Source organism: Dermacentor albipictus, chromosome 5 (genome assembly GCF_038994185.2).
Source record: "Dermacentor albipictus isolate Rhodes 1998 colony chromosome 5, USDA_Dalb.pri_finalv2, whole genome shotgun sequence".
Taxonomy (NCBI): Eukaryota; Metazoa; Arthropoda; class Arachnida; order Ixodida; family Ixodidae; genus Dermacentor; species Dermacentor albipictus.
Genome location: NC_091825.1, coordinates 63,202,182 through 63,217,784, shown reverse-complemented (window position 1 = coordinate 63,217,784; position 15,603 = coordinate 63,202,182). Strand labels below are relative to the sequence as shown.

General features: G+C 45.6%; 1 protein-coding gene across 1 annotated transcript in view; it reads left to right on the top strand.

Moving 5' to 3' along the window:
- The window catches only part of LOC135911726 (uncharacterized), a 58,848-nt gene that overhangs the window by 41,496 nt on the left and 1,749 nt on the right, over nucleotides 1-15,603 (top strand). Inside the window, exons 7-10 of the mRNA XM_070538424.1 lie at nucleotides 888-946; nucleotides 7,821-8,023; nucleotides 8,920-9,025; nucleotides 15,407-15,592. Of these exons, the coding sequence (XP_070394525.1) occupies nucleotides 888-946; nucleotides 7,821-7,901 (140 nt within the window). The 3' untranslated portion in view covers nucleotides 7,902-8,023; nucleotides 8,920-9,025; nucleotides 15,407-15,592. The remainder of the gene's footprint in view (nucleotides 1-887; nucleotides 947-7,820; nucleotides 8,024-8,919; nucleotides 9,026-15,406; nucleotides 15,593-15,603) is intronic.

Here is a 15,603-nt window from a genome sequence, read left to right as displayed (position 1 = left end):
GTCTAAGAAATCTAAGTTATTAGAATAGTTCTTTAAGTAGTTAATATTGTGGACTGGAAAGAGAAGCAGTACTGTCACACAAATCGTTCATGTGCATCTTGCACGCCGTTGATTGAAGTCCACAGCCACCGTCTTGCTTCTAATGCGCTTATCCTCTTATTCTCAGCATTTACAGTAATAAAGCAAAAGTAGGACTTGAAAGCTGTGCACGGCCGCATGGGCAAAATTCGTGTGAGCTTTTAGTCACAATCAAAAAGTAGATGCAACTAAAACGAAACCTCAAATGATGTGGGTAACGGAACTGTGATAATAACACTTCAGGGGCGTGGGTAGGCGTCGGAATCGCCGGATCGGGCCCCCTGGTCCGCTCCCCCCTCCCTCCCCCACCCCCGGAAAATTTCGGAGGAGACTTAGGCCCCGGAGTCGCCGTAGTCGGCGCCGATATGGTGACACGAAAAGTCGCACAGAGGGAAGTGAAGTTCCGGGTAAAATGAATATTACATTTTATTGTTATTACACTTGATGTAATTAAACTGAGTTTTGCAACACACGACGACTTCGCTGAAGTCAGTACCATATTTTACTGGGATGCTCGATATGCAGCGTTCCGTTGGCATTCGTGAAGAAAAATGCATAGTTTCTTTGTTTCTCGTAGTGCCTTTAAGCAATAATTATTTGTGGACGTGCCTTAATTTTGGGAATCAGTTCACATAAAAAAAAATGCGCTGTCGGTTGTGAGCTTAAATTACAAAAATTTTAAATTGCACCGTAATTAGTTTATAGACGTTTAGTTACGTTCAGTGGATAAAATTGTCCGCGTGCCCTGGTAATTCGTCACTTCTACAATCACGCATTTATTTCTTCTTTTCCTCTGTTTGGACCTGCAGATGGAGCCGGGGACAGGATCGGCAAGACTGAAACGAACAGCAATGCCATGCCGAGAATCGTAAGCCGTTCACTTGAATTCTGGAGTTTTACGCGCCAAACCCAGGATTTCACTTTGAGGCACGCTGTAGTGGGTGACCCCGGATTAAATTAGACCACTATGGGGAACCAGCGCTGGATAGACGGCGCGTCGAAAAGAGTACGTTGCACGCCGCCCCGGCGGCGAAACGCGGCATATTCCAGCCTCCCGACCACACGACACACACATGCGCGGCCGTATTAAAGTGCGGCCGCTTCAAGTGAACAGTTTTTGTAAAGAAGCTAGCGCCATCAATTGAAGAAGTGACGAAAGAAGCTCTTTAAGCTTTACATATTTTTCACAGTGTGTCGCGGCGAGCACGTGTGTTTCTTTAACGGTTTCTCCTCCCTCGCAAACCTAGCACCTACGGCTCCGGTCGTGCTGCGCTGTGGTTTCGGAAGTATTAGTTGGCCTGAAGACATTCCATATTTCTCTTGCTAGACATAAAAAATTCTAATGTTACTTCGCTACAGCAGTCAATGGAGAAGAAAGCTTTATCGCATCAGCTGACTCGCGCAAGCAAAGGTTTGTGTGCTCCGTTGCTGGATCCGTGACAGCGCTGGCTACATTTAGCACTAATTACATCAATTTAGCGGATGCAGCTCAGCGCCGAGTCCTCATCCGCATGCGCATTTTTAAAAACACATAGGTGGCTTACTCGCGCGTGCGCCGCCACTATGCGCATACAACTCGCATTACAAGGCAGCTTCCCTCCCACATAATTATTGGCAATGAATAGATAATATTTACCTTTCGTATCGTTCGCTTAGTTCGGTGGCGTTGGAAGGGGCTTGGCGGTGGTTTTACGAAGGAAAAATGGTTGGTACATATGCCGGATAGTGCATGCTATTGCTCATTTTGTTTCCGACGAAATGCCGACTGAAGATTCTGCTGTTTGGTACTGGCTGCCACGGCTGACCGTCTTCACTATCGAATGAACCAAGCACACACGCGAAATTCGATTTAGAAACCAGCGCGACACCGCTTGACCGGGCGACAAGACGGGAACTTACTCCGCTCACCTGACTGCTTGGATCCAACGCCGCCTCTATTCTTGTTCGTAGGGTTTAGATGGAAAGACGCAGAAGGATACATCCTCCCTTATCCCGACGTAGTTGTGGCACTTGTATACGCAACAGGGTCGTCGGCGTCCTTTTGTTTTCCTTCGACTTTCAGGGACGCATCGCCACTACCAGTAGCAATTTTCTTCCGCGGGAGCGGCTGCATTGTGCACGTTCTGATTGCCAGGGCGGCGCTGCAGGCGTCGTGAAAACTACAGCGCTGGTTCCCCATAGGGAATCTTTAACGTGGCCCCAATGCACCGGAAACGGGCGTTTCTTTAGCAATTTGCCCCCATAGAAATGCGGCCGCCACGACCGGGATTTGATCTCACGACCTCGCGCTTATATGCAGAAGCGCCACACCATATCCGCTAAGACCGCGTGACGGGTGCGCAAGTTGTTCGTGGCCACCATTGAAATTAGCTGCCCATGCTTGATTCGGCAGACCGACGCCTCCTCTAACTGCATGCCCTGGAACGTGAGCCGCAAACGCGCCGCCGTTACGACCTCTTCTCTCCTCCTTTCAAGCCGGCTTAAGGATGGATGGATGGACGCAGTGAGCGTCCCCTTAGGAACAGGGTGGCAGGTTGCGCCAACAAGCTCTTGTTTTTACAGTGCCTAATGCACTACCTATGTGGAAAAAGAAAAGAAGAGAAAATATTGCGATGAATTCCAGCAACCAAAGTTTCTGTACCCAACAGCTCCGTTGTTTGTTGTTTCCCTACTTCTCTTCCCCCAGCGTTCCAATCGCGTCTTACTAATGTAAATTGTGGACGTGTTTGCCCTCACCCTGCTCTCGCTGAGCCCAAGGGCTTCAAGGAGGCCAGAAGTGCCTGAATCGACCGCTGAGCACATATCTTCACATTCTAATAAAACCTGCTTTATCGTTTCCCTAGCTTTACCGCAGCGAGCACATGCTTCTCCTTCGTTGTTGTATCTCGCTTTATAAATGCGTGTTCGAAGGCGCCCTGTTTTCGCTTCAAAATCTAATCGGCTTCCTTTTCAGTTATCACAATATTTTTCTTTCGTGATTTTGTTTTTTCCCTCATGAGTAGTTACTCCTGGCATGTTTCTTTTCCATTGCCACCACCCATGAGATTATTTCAGCCTCCCTGACTTTCCGCTTGACGTTCTTTTTTGCCATGTTGCTCACCATACCACATACTTGCTGGTAAGCTTCCTGGTTCACTGTGGTGCCGGTAGGCAGCGCCTATCGCGGCGGCCTTGCAATTGGAATCGCAGCGCTTGCCATATCACAAGCCATGCGTGCCGCTGGTCACGTGGTCACGCGATTCTGGGAAGGCCTGTGGCGAGCGCTATACCGCTTCCTCGGAACGCGCGACAGTGCAGACCGGCTTCTATGTCAAAGCAAACGACGTTCGCGGTGGAGATGCTGGTCTGACGTCACAGGTTTCTCACAGGTGGCTATGACAAGTTATTGTGCAGTCTATGGTGGTCTTGTTGGTCAGCCATACTGAATTGGGACGACGACGAGTAGCGCATGTGAACGCTTTTCGAACTTTGATTAATAAATGCCAGTCACGTGTCACTGGCACGCCGCGCCGCATGCACGCCGCGAAGACGGATAGCGAGCACTGTGGTGTCCAAGCAAAGAGGGAAAGGGTGCGAACGTGGTCGCCGTCGCCACATTGACCTCGATGATGCGACGCCTGGTGTGCCACAGGAAAGCGCATATTAACGCGATAGGTTTAGGGGCCCTGTGTGGCGGAAAATGAGGCATCAGCGCCCGGCGACGACCGTCCTGTGAGAAAAAAAAAATTCCGAACCCCGCATACCTTGCAGTACGTTCCGTGTAGCGCCAGGAATTACTGGATGAATTGAATTTATCGAAATAAAATGTGTCAGGAAAATTGTAAATTAGGGCTTACACACAGCCCTACAGAAATGATCGTCGCATTGTAGTTTGAATATAGCAGAAAACATAATTATGTTACGCGGAAACAAACTCCTTTTCCAGTGTCATCAAATCAATAATTTTGAGTGTAGCAATGTTTCGACAATACTTGACTTCTCTTGAGCTATCACGACGAAGACAAATTCACCAGTCAAAATGTTGACTCTCGCATCATTCTTCGTTCCAACAATGCTAATCGCTTTTTTCTTCACGAAGCTCACAGTTGCCATCACTGCAGAATAACGACTTATCGGGTTATGCCACCGTAACTGCATTTAAGCTTCGTCTGTAAGAGCGGAACGCGACAGCATTCAACGATCCCTGACTTGCTTGTCACGCTTCCAGGCAAGTGTATCGTATATCTAACGGTAATGCTTACCGGCAAGCGCTGTCCGCGAATGCACTAAGGCTAGCGCCATTTGGATGGTGTTGCTATAGGAACCGGGCGCGCCGCTGTATCAACGTTAAGAACACTAGAAAGTCAGTCTTTGAGGTTCCGCGTAACATAATGATGTTCTCTTGTATGTGCTTTCTCGGTTGTGTGTAGGGCGTACATGACGATATTTCTGACGCATATTACTTTAGAAGTTCGATTAGTTCAGTAATGCCTAAGTGCTACTCGGAGTGCTTGCGTGGTTGGGTATGCGTGGTTCGCAATCACATTTCGCTCACAAGACGGTCATCGATGGAAGGCCGCATGCCAAAGCTGGATGGTTCTTCGACACGGATCCCTTAACGCTATCGCTTTAAATTGAAGCTGTGTAAAGTGCGTAGTACCGACCACCAAACCTGATATTTCTAATCTGGAATTTCTGCGGCAATAACTTATCACAACAATTTTTGCAAACATTGTAGTTTGGATATAAATGCAGTACATTGGGAAATCATAATTGTGTGCATCTAAAGGCTGAGATGTTGATTGGCGTCTTCCGCGTGTATATTTGATAAAGCGATCTGCAGATAATGAGTTAGAATGTTTCTGAATACGACATTCGATTTTCGTGCTTTAAGAAGCCGATCAGCCCGGCCTGGGCAATATGGATGCGAACAGTGCCGGTCAGTTCCATGAAATCGCGCCGGTGCAGCACTCAGGTACAGATACAGAACGGGACAGGATGCAAGCCCTGCTGGAGTCGTGAGTTTGACTTGTCCGTTTTAGGAATGTGTCTCTTATGCCGGCTCTGCGTCACGTGACAGGCCGGTAACGTACTACACTCTGTTATAGCTTAGCTGTGACGGCCCTCCCATTCGGTGAGCATTTCTCACACAGGCAGCTCCGATTCCCATTGAAGCCGTTTAGGATTTAACTTTCCGAGCGCGAAACGTCGCTGAGCAATACAAGTTGGGATCAAGCTTACATGACAGTAACCGTGTAGCGTGTTTCTATTGTCAATTCGCGTCAAGTAGCTCTCATGCGCTATGCAAGAAGGTATAGGATCCTTAAGTAGTATCCATATTATGGGCCCTATTTCTTAGACAACTTGAACACGGTCTCATACTTCGTTCTTCAAGGACACTGAGGAAACGTGCGTGTAATGCTTGAATACCACTTTCTACTATGAAATTTCCTGGAAATGCTATAGTTATTTATTGGGTTTTACGTGACAACACCACAGTCTATGCCGCGCGCCGTAGTGCGGGACTCCGACAATTTCGACCACGTGTGGTTCGGTAACGTCCAGCTAAATCTAAGTAGAAGCATGTTTTCGCATTTCGGTCCCATCGAAATGTGGCCGCCGTGGCTGGGATTCGATCTTGCGACCTCGTATTAGCAACCCGACACCATAGCCCTAAGCAACCACGGCGGGTATGCCATAATTCAGACACAGGCAAAAAAACTATGCATCTGCATCACTATTTCCTTCGTGTCAACCTTTCGGGAAGCGGGTAGCACTATTTTTTCCTCTCACAATTGTCAGGCATTATATGTGGCTCGTAAAACAAATGTGTAACGCTTTGCAGCGCCGACATTTATAATTTACTGCCAAGGTCGTAATTAACAGACGCTCTTAAACTTACACCAGCAATACGCCTTCCTACTATTTCTACAAAATATAAACGAGTGTTTGCGGTAAACAGAGGTTTGTATATTGCGTGAGAATAAAATAAAAACGAGTTTTCGGTTGGTAATTGAAATGACATTATCCCAACGATTTCATTTCTTGAACAATTTACTCTTTTCCCAAATTCCCCCACGTTAAGTATATATGAACTTGGATTCGACTTCGAGTTTCCCCATGGGACTCGGAAACGTTATGACAGCTTTATAACGACATGGGACACTTACAGAGGTAATTTAGGAAAAACCTTGCAATTAACCCAACGCAAAAACTTTGCCTGTACCTAAGCCAGAATGTGCACTTGGCGAAAGGTTATCTATATGGTTGCGTTCAAGCTTACTTGTACGCAGCGGTGATTAGTGAGTTCATCGCACGCGTCAAGCTGGTTCCGCGCTAAGTCTAGCATGCTCGAATCTACCTGTGTCACGTGCAGTGTAGTGCGCGAGTAAAAATAAGCACGAAAACCCGCCGCTGCCGTGGTTAAACACCTACGGAAATATTACTGCCCCTGAACAACAACACAAACCGAGGACGAGCTGTTGTCAACCTTTCATTTGTTTCTCATTTCAACCTCAAACAAATAGAACTGTCTTGGAGACCAAGTTCGCGGGGAAGACGAATGGAACCCCGTAGTTACGTACGAACTCAAAATGCGTGTGGCAATCCCATCGATGTCCAGAGTTTAAAACAGAATAAAATGAATGAACGACCACCAGCCTTGACTAGTTTCATATACGATGGCTGGTGCTTTAGAAATGGAAATGGGCTTGAAGGGCGTACATTCAGAAGCGAGTGACGATAGCAGCGTCCTTTATGATGTCCACTACAGGCAGGTCAACGTGACTCAGCTGCTCGTATGTCCGCCTGGTGATTGTACACTCTTGTGTAGTGTTATGTAGCGCATATCTTGCGGCAAGATCGTAGTGTTAGAATGAAGCAGTGCTGGGTCGTAGAACTGATTCACTAAGATTTCTTTGTGCCCGATTTTCGCGCGTGTGCCAGACCCACTGCCAGAAGTGTTACGCAGTTGTACATGCAATTCCCCAATACCACCATAAGCGTTTCGTGGCGTTTCTTTTAGCTATCACAGAGAGTGAGTTTCAACGATTGTGCTTTCGAACATTCGCTGTGTTCAGTTGCATTCTGCGACACAGGGTATTTCTTTAGGTTGGAAGTGAGTAACAGCCAGTTGAAGAAATCGAGTTCTCTAGCATATTGCATATGCACATAGCTAAGATACGGAACGTTCTACTCGGAGAAACCATAGCATTGGTGAAAACACATTGCAGGAAGATATTCCGAATGCTGTAGGCGTCATTGTAATGCGGGGCGCTTTCTAAAAGACAAACAAAAAAGCGTTTATGCGACTGCGAGGATAATGCCGCCTATGAAACGTTTACGCAGGGATAGAGCGTTCGATGGCTATGCGAACAAGGCCACACGGGGCCGAATGCAGCATTCGATGCCACAACTGAATTGCGATGGTCCTATTGGTCAGATTTTTCATGACGGAGGGGATGGCTGAGAGCTACTCAAGATGACTAAGAGCTTATAAATTATACATGGCGCCAATACCCAAATGCTTAATTAACAATCTACTATTGACAGTTTCAGGTGTGTGCAGTGAATCGGGCAATCTACAATATATCCATCTAAAGAACTGCGTTCATTGGTCTTTTCCCAGTCCCAACAATCAGTCAGCAGCTGTGTCTTTGATGGTAAAATATGACTGCACACATAGACGACGTGGTCGTGCGGTCAGATATATTGAGTGTTTAAGTAATAGTAAATACATGTTATTCGCATTTCGCGCTTTGCAGAAAAGCCAGTCGAAGTGGATCTGCGAGACCGGGCAGCTCGGGAGCGAACAGCAGGCAGGGCCCGCAGCAACGGGCGCCTGAAGACCACAGCCTTCCGTCTACCTTCCGCGAGGGTGAATGGTATACGCGGTCCGGGTGAAACCGAAGCGAACAGTGGTTGTGTCTGAAGCCACGCGCGGATCCCGAAGACTGGCTTTGCACGGGTTAGTGGAAGTCACGCCTTGAAACTTCGATGTTATGGTACGAGAGCCATGCTGTTGCTGGGTCCCCTAAAACCGTGTCGGTGAACTGCCTGGGTATTTGAATTTTTTCTTCATCAGATTTTGTATGCGCCTCATGTCTACTCTTTTTTTTTTCTCGTCACTATCACCCTTTGTTACTCGAAACGAAAGACAGGTTGGAATATTAAGGTTACGCTGGGGTCACTATCATTAAAGTACTATAGAAACAAAGCATTTCTGTAATAGTCCAACTGTAATGGACACGGTGCCGGTAAGATATCTCATCATAGAGTATGTGCATTATAGTTTGTTACCCCAGCCAGCATTTCATAAACACAGCACAGATGATTATCAAGGACGGCAAAATCGTAGAATCAGCGCACGTGCGTAAACCTTGCGGAAAATTTCGAAGGATTGAAAGCTATACGAAATGTCCCGCTGACATTACCCTCTGTGTCAATACTCATCGATTATTTAATGGCCTAGTTTCGTCTCCGAAAGCAGGACAGGATCAACAAGGTGTTGGCGTTAGTCGGCAGTTGAAGATTCGCAGAATTGAAAAACGATACAACATTCGAACAATATTATTTTTCGTGTGAAGAAGTACCTACAGAGTTAATGAATTTTTGGCTCTGGCGTCAGATGGCCACGTCGGTTGCGTTCCGATGCGGGGAAAAGTGATTCCATTGTAATCTCTTTAGATCACTCAAAGAAAAGAGAATATGGCCGCATGCTTGCAGTATTTTGTCTGTTAAAGCAAATTAATGTGCTGTGAATCTGTAGCGTTACCAAATCTCCATGGCTGATTTCCAGGGCTTTGTGTTCCGCCGACAGCTAACTCGTTATTTATTACGTTTTTATTGCTCTTCTGTCTGCAGAAATGTGCATGAAGGCCGTCGGGAAGGCCGGTAACACGTGAGCGAGCAGGGGAGACGCTGGAAGCGCTGGGCAAGTGTCATTGCCGGAAAGAGGGCATGTTGTAACGTAAGTAACGATGATCTTCATTGTGCTTCATTGTGCTGGGCCTGACATAGTGACGCCCCACATGTTTTGTTACAGCTTATCTGAGCTTTGAAGGGGCCGTGACAGCGAGCTTGAATTATGCATTCCATGTTCATCACACGCATCGACAGAAAGCTGACAAAAATCTCAACGCATTCAGTGCGATAGAGAACTTGTATTTCGATTTTCTTAAGTCGGAGTTCATCCGTACAGCAGACTGGTAAACGCTGCGTGGGACGAAAGGAATTATAATGCCGAAAACTTATCCTTCGAGCAGCAAAAGCCAATTTTAAAGGCCATGCTGTTACGTCTCACCGGCTACCACCATTTTAGCATAGTCGGTGACACCGGCAATTCAGGGGCATGGCTGGGTCGTCGGCTTTGAAACAGTTTGAGACCACACGAGACTTACCCTTTCGCACGCTCCTGCACACAATTGTGTAGCAAGGGCGTCGCCGTTCACTTGTGCCTATAATTCGTTCCCTCTCGAGATAAGTCGCTGCACAAATACCACCGAAGTGCACATGCTTGAACAAACCGCCGCATTGCGCCTTCAATCGCTTCAGGTCTTTGTAGTATGGCCTTCGATATCGGCTTCAGTTACTCGAGGGAGCCTCTTCGGGCGTTGAAAATTGATTGCCTTAACACTCAATAAAGCCAAACCGATGTATGGTTTGATGTAAAAAAATTCAGATAAAATTTTCTACTGTGCCGAACGAGCTCGAATTTTACCAGCTTGCTGTGCGACACCTATGGTTTACAATGCTTTGCAATATTGCTACACGCGTTTGGTATTTGACTGTTTGAAAGAGGTGCGTGGGCGCCATCACTCGAGAAAAGAGGAGGAAGAACGCTCTCAGGCTCTCGTGCTGTCGGTTGAACTGGTCAGCGCGGCCTTATCCCTTGTAAATATATATTGTAAATAGTCTCGAGTTTTAATCCTTCGTTCGCGTAAGAATATTAACCTCGAAAATACGCTGTCAGCCCACTGAAAGAAGCAGTGGAAGTCTGCATATCTCAGGTTGGATGGTTTTGGAAAATGTGAAAGATGAGATAAATAAGCGACTTCTTCGGAAAGCATTTTGCTATGTGGTGGTGTGTTCTATAATGACTCGAGGCAGTAATTATGCAAGTTTATGTACAAGGCTTTATTAGGAATACAACTGTGTTCTTGCATAGGAGAATATGTAGCAGGAGGTCCCAAGGACACAAACATGCAGATCTTCCTAAAATATTTTTGTAAAACAGTGTTGTTGCGAAGAAATAATTAAAACTAAATTCAATATGTTAGCTGACATAAAGGTAGCATCGAAAATAAAGAAGTAAATACAATTAGTCGGGCTTTCTGAAAAGAAAACTTCATTAAACAAAACTTGTTTAAGCAAAACGATGCAGGAATTCTATTCCACGCCAGTACCCTTCGCTAGAATCATTTGGGTGGAATCGAACATTTGACTACCCGCCGTGGTTTCTCAGTGGCTATGGTGTTGGGCTGCTGAGCTCGAGGTCGCGGGATCGAATCCAGGCCACGGCGGCCGCATTTCGATGGGGGCGAAATGCGAAAACACCCGTGTACTTAGATTTAGGTGCACGTTAAAGAACACCAGGTGGTCGAAATTTCCGGAGTCCTTTCCTACGGCGTACCTCACAATCAGAAAGTGGTTTTGGCATGTAAAACCCCACAGTTGCATAATTCTTGCAGTCACATTTGTCTCCGAGAATTGTAAATGCTCACTTTAATGAAGGTAAAGTGAGCATTAAAGTGAGCTACGCAATGACGACACAAAGGCTCGTAATATACAGTCACTTCATAAATAAGGTTGAGCGGAAACACAAGAAAATAGGTCACGGAAATGTAACTAAAATGAAACCCGTTGTAAAAGGAACCGGTCCATAATTTTTTGGTCTAGAGTGAATGTTCTACACACTGTTTTGCTATATACATGTTTCAGTAATAGTTAACCCCGTCATTAATGGAGTACGTGGTACACACTGCTAGGAGCCTTGTTCATTTGCCAGTCCTGAGCAATGGTAGCACAGAAAATTCCATGGACGTTGTAGAGAGGTTTAGCATGATCGTAAATGTATTAGGGTTCGCGGGATATCATGTTACCGGTGAGACGTAACGGCAACAACGCTCGTAGGGACATCTGATGAGGCAATGTCTAACCAGTGAGCAACCAAACATCATACTGCAGTGACCCATAGTCTTCTGCGTAATCGCTGGTGTAACGTGCTGGTAGCGACGTAAACGTTGTCGTGCTGTCTTTTTATGATCTTCCTTCGGCGAGAACACTCACGCGACACCAGTCATTGTACGGGTTGTAGTTTGGACAAGCGTTGCAAGATGTCGCGCTAAAGCTGCTTCGTTAGTGCCATCCAGGGATTTGGTAGCCCGGTAATGCGGGCTTAAATGGTAAGGAGTTTACTGACAAGCTAAAACTCTTTATTAGACACATTACCAGTCTACGTACTCAGTGTCTCTGCTTCCGTTCAATGTTACGAGTATTGTAACGACCAGCACAACGCTAAATTCACTGTCATATTTTACAGGGATCGCAGCTATCCGATTTCCGTCAGCGATTTCCGTCAGGATGAGAAAACGTGACATGAGGGTACATTAAATCAGTATCTTGGTTTCTTTTGTTTTATTGAGTGCAGAAAGGCGGCGGCGCCAAAAAGGCATTATTGCAGGGTGGAATATTAGCAAGAAGCACAAAAAATTAATAATAGACCACGGGTTCGGCTTAAAAAGGTTACAATGCTATATGCGCGTGATTTCATCGTCACTGATCTTGGAACTCAAAAAAATGAACCAAGGACGTTTTATTTCTGTTTTAGCCATTACATGCGGACAAACCAAGTTGTGAACAAAAGATGTAGCCCAACAAATATTGAACACGCTGCCGATGAAATACTTTCATTGGCAGCAGAAAAGTATGAATAACTGTCGTTAACAAAGAATGAAACGACAGTGATATTGTGCCACTCTGGCTTGGGGCAGAAACTTAATACTGCCCATACTACATTGTTTTGCGCATACAAAACGAGTACCGGCTGAAGCAATTATTGGGAAATGTGAAAAAAACACAAGAAATTTTGGTGTTCGCACACCCCCCGCCGCCCAACACAAGAGATGCCACGATTTAGCCATGTTTGTTTAATGCTTGGTTGGCTAGGCTTTCTGCGTCTTCCGTTTCTTCACGCCTTATCAAGCTTCTCCGCCTAATCTTTCCCATCTTCACGCTTACTACGACAATGGAAGCAAACGATTAAGTGCGCGCCCACTTCCGGCGTCGGTGTGCCGAGATGCTGCCCGATTGAAACGTTGGAAGGTAATTCAACCTCCAGTTGACATTTGATCGAAGGCAATGTAAAAGTGTCTAAACATTTCCGAGAATTTTATGCATGAACTACAGACAAACTTCGTAACAATTGATCAACATGCTTCAAATTGGACGACGTGATACACAAAAGCAATGCAGGGTAAGAAATGCTCTAATGTGCAGTAATATAATGTCACAATAAGTACAAGAAACAGAGCGAATACTTTTGAATGCGACAGCTCATTCAACAATGAAAATTTCACACAGTAAAATATAATCAATAGAATTACAGAGTGAGTGGGACATAACTAGGCCATAACAAAACAGAATTTAACGCGTAGTAGCACATTATTACCGGGAAATGACCGACGTAGTGCGTTAGGTTATGCAGATTTCTATACGTTGTTTGAAGAAGCCGCAATTTTTCTTGGCCACACTCAATAAACTATAATGTAAGGAAGGTCTTTAAAATGAAGAGCCCTTGGAAGAGCGGAGCAGTTAAATCAGTTAGTCTTTCCGTAGATGCGCATGAAATTGAAGCGATTGTACAACACTTGTGACCTGTAATGAGGAGATGTGACCTGTAATGGGAGGCAGAACTGATGGTGCTGTGTGGTGGACGTATTTATGAAATGATAGGAGGGCTATGTAATGACGATCACGCAAGGCCTGTAGTGGGAGGTGGAGTTTAATTTGTGCTACGCTTTTGTTCATATCATATCAATGGGAAATAAAACGCGCTGACATATTATGGATATATTCGAGTTTTTCGATCAGATATTTCTGATGGCGAGGCCATACGAATTCACCGCGTTGAAGCTGATGTTATTCAAGCCACTGATCTCGAAGAATTCACGCTTATGCATGCAATGTGCCTTGATCACGAAAAAGTCGAGGTTAGGTTAACGCCAAGATATTCCAAATAGGGATGTTATTTATGTGATAGAAGCGTAGAGTTTGTATGCTTATGGCATAAAAAAGATAATTTTTCATTTAGAAACGTCAAGCTTCACTAGCCAAGAGAAGCCCATAATGGGACGATAAAGAATGCAGTCGTCCGCAAATATGCGCACGTGTGAGGAAATGTTACTTTGTGAGTCGTGAATGTATATTACAAACAGTTGCGGTACAAGAACGCTGCCTGGTGGTACACCTGAAGTAACGTGCGAAGGAGGAGAGGTAAAATTAACTGCTGTGAATGGTTGACGATTAGATAGGAAATTGTCAGTTCATGTTAGTGTAAGAGAACGTAATTTAAAAGCAGGTAATTTCAAAATCAAACGGCACTGCACTGCAAGGTAAAATGCTTTTGAAAAGTCTAGTAAAGCACCATCAGTATTAGCATGCAAATCAGTTAATTTGAATGATTGTATCTCATGCTAAATTACATTACTTACGCCTCAGTTCCTCAGTATCTCTATCGACAAAGGAACTGGCGTATCTTGGGCGTATCTTGCGTCAGGAAAGAGTCACAGTTTCGCTAGAAAGGCGAAGCATCGATTGCGACAGCAAATTAGTGGAAATCTATACAAAGTAAGGATAGTAGTTTTGTCGGCGGTATGCACTTGTAAAACAGAAATATACTAACTAGATTAACAAGGGTGTCGCGCATGCGCCAGAAAGCATAGCGGGCGGCGTACTCTGTCCGCGTCGCAGACGGCTTTCAAGGTCACAAGAGCCCGAAGTAGAACGCGTCCCCTCCGTGCCCTCCTCACGGAGCCTTGCGCGCGTCAGAAGACGGCGTGCTTCCTCCCCGCTCACCCCCCCTTGAGATACAGCCGCGATATCCGGCTCTTCGCCCGCACGTTTTCACTCGCACATGCAGCATACGACACGCCGTGACGATTTGATCGCCCTGCCGTCGCGTCACCTCACGATGACGGCGACGGCAGGAATGAGTCTGAAGTGACCATGTGATTGCTTTCGCAATAAAATGAACTGTATGCGATGATTACAACGAATGCGCCAAATAAAACAGCGAACGAAGGAAGGTGACACGAACAACAACGTAGGCGCACTAACAACTGAGCGTTTTATTTATTGACACAGGAATAAATAGCTGTTGCCAAGGCTCAAAACAACAGGAAAAAGCAGTGCCGTCATCTTCATCGCACAGCGAAAACACGATACAGAACAGCTTCTAAGTGCCGCTCCCAAAATACGCCAGTTCCTTTGTCGATAGAGAAACTGAGGCTTGACTGATACAATCATAACTGCGCTTCTTGATCTCAAGCGCTTCCAATATCTCCCTTGTCAGTTGATCATCAGCTCTGTACAAAACAAAGGTTCTATTAAAATCTGGAATGCACTTGTGAGCCTTACAATGAGCACTAATGTGACCGGAGAGCTGCTTTTCCATCTTATATCGATGCTCGTGCAATGTGTCATTCAGACATCTGCCCGTTTGTCCTACATATGCCTGAAGTGAAGCCTCAGTTTCTCTATCGACAAAGGAACTAGCGTATCTTGGGAGCGGCAGTTAGGAGCTGTTCTGTCGTGTTTTCGTTGTGCTTGATCCTTTGATCCTTGGCAGCAGTTATTTATTCTTGTGTGAAGAAATAAAACGCTCAGTTGTTAGTGCGCCTACGTGGTTGTCCCGTCTCGCCTTCCTTCGTCCGTTGTTTTATTTGGCGCCGTCGTTGTAATCATGTATAACCAACTCGCCCACCAGCACGTGCTCAACGATCTGTATACGTCATGTGGATGCTGCGGTCACGTTTTAGTGTGTTTACATATTACTTGCTGCATTTTATATTTGTGTTCACAAGTAACACCACTGCCTGTGGAATTTATTTTCCTATGTAATCTTCTGGCGCTCAATTTATATTTTTCATTCTGGTGACGCCACGTAGGCCGAATGGCTCTATTTCTAGTTCTATTTTATACGGAAATAAAGAGTCGTTCATTGATTATATAGGCTAACTAAAGTACACATAAAGCACCATAATGCCACCTTGCCTTTCGCGCCTTGGAATCAAATTGATACATTCTTGTGAAGCTTGTCATAGAGAAGTTTACCCTCTTTTCTGATTTCCAGGAAGAACCAGGGCAAGAGCGAAGCGAGGGGCGATGCCGCCTGAAGCGACATGAGGGCGCAAGAAGACTGGCGACACGACCAGGAGCAGAGGGCATGCGTCTGCCGAGAGCTTCGCAAGTTCCACGTGACCATCTTTGAAATCTTCGATGCTCTGCTGACGAAGATCGGCTCCATCTGACATCTTAGGTTAGAAAAAG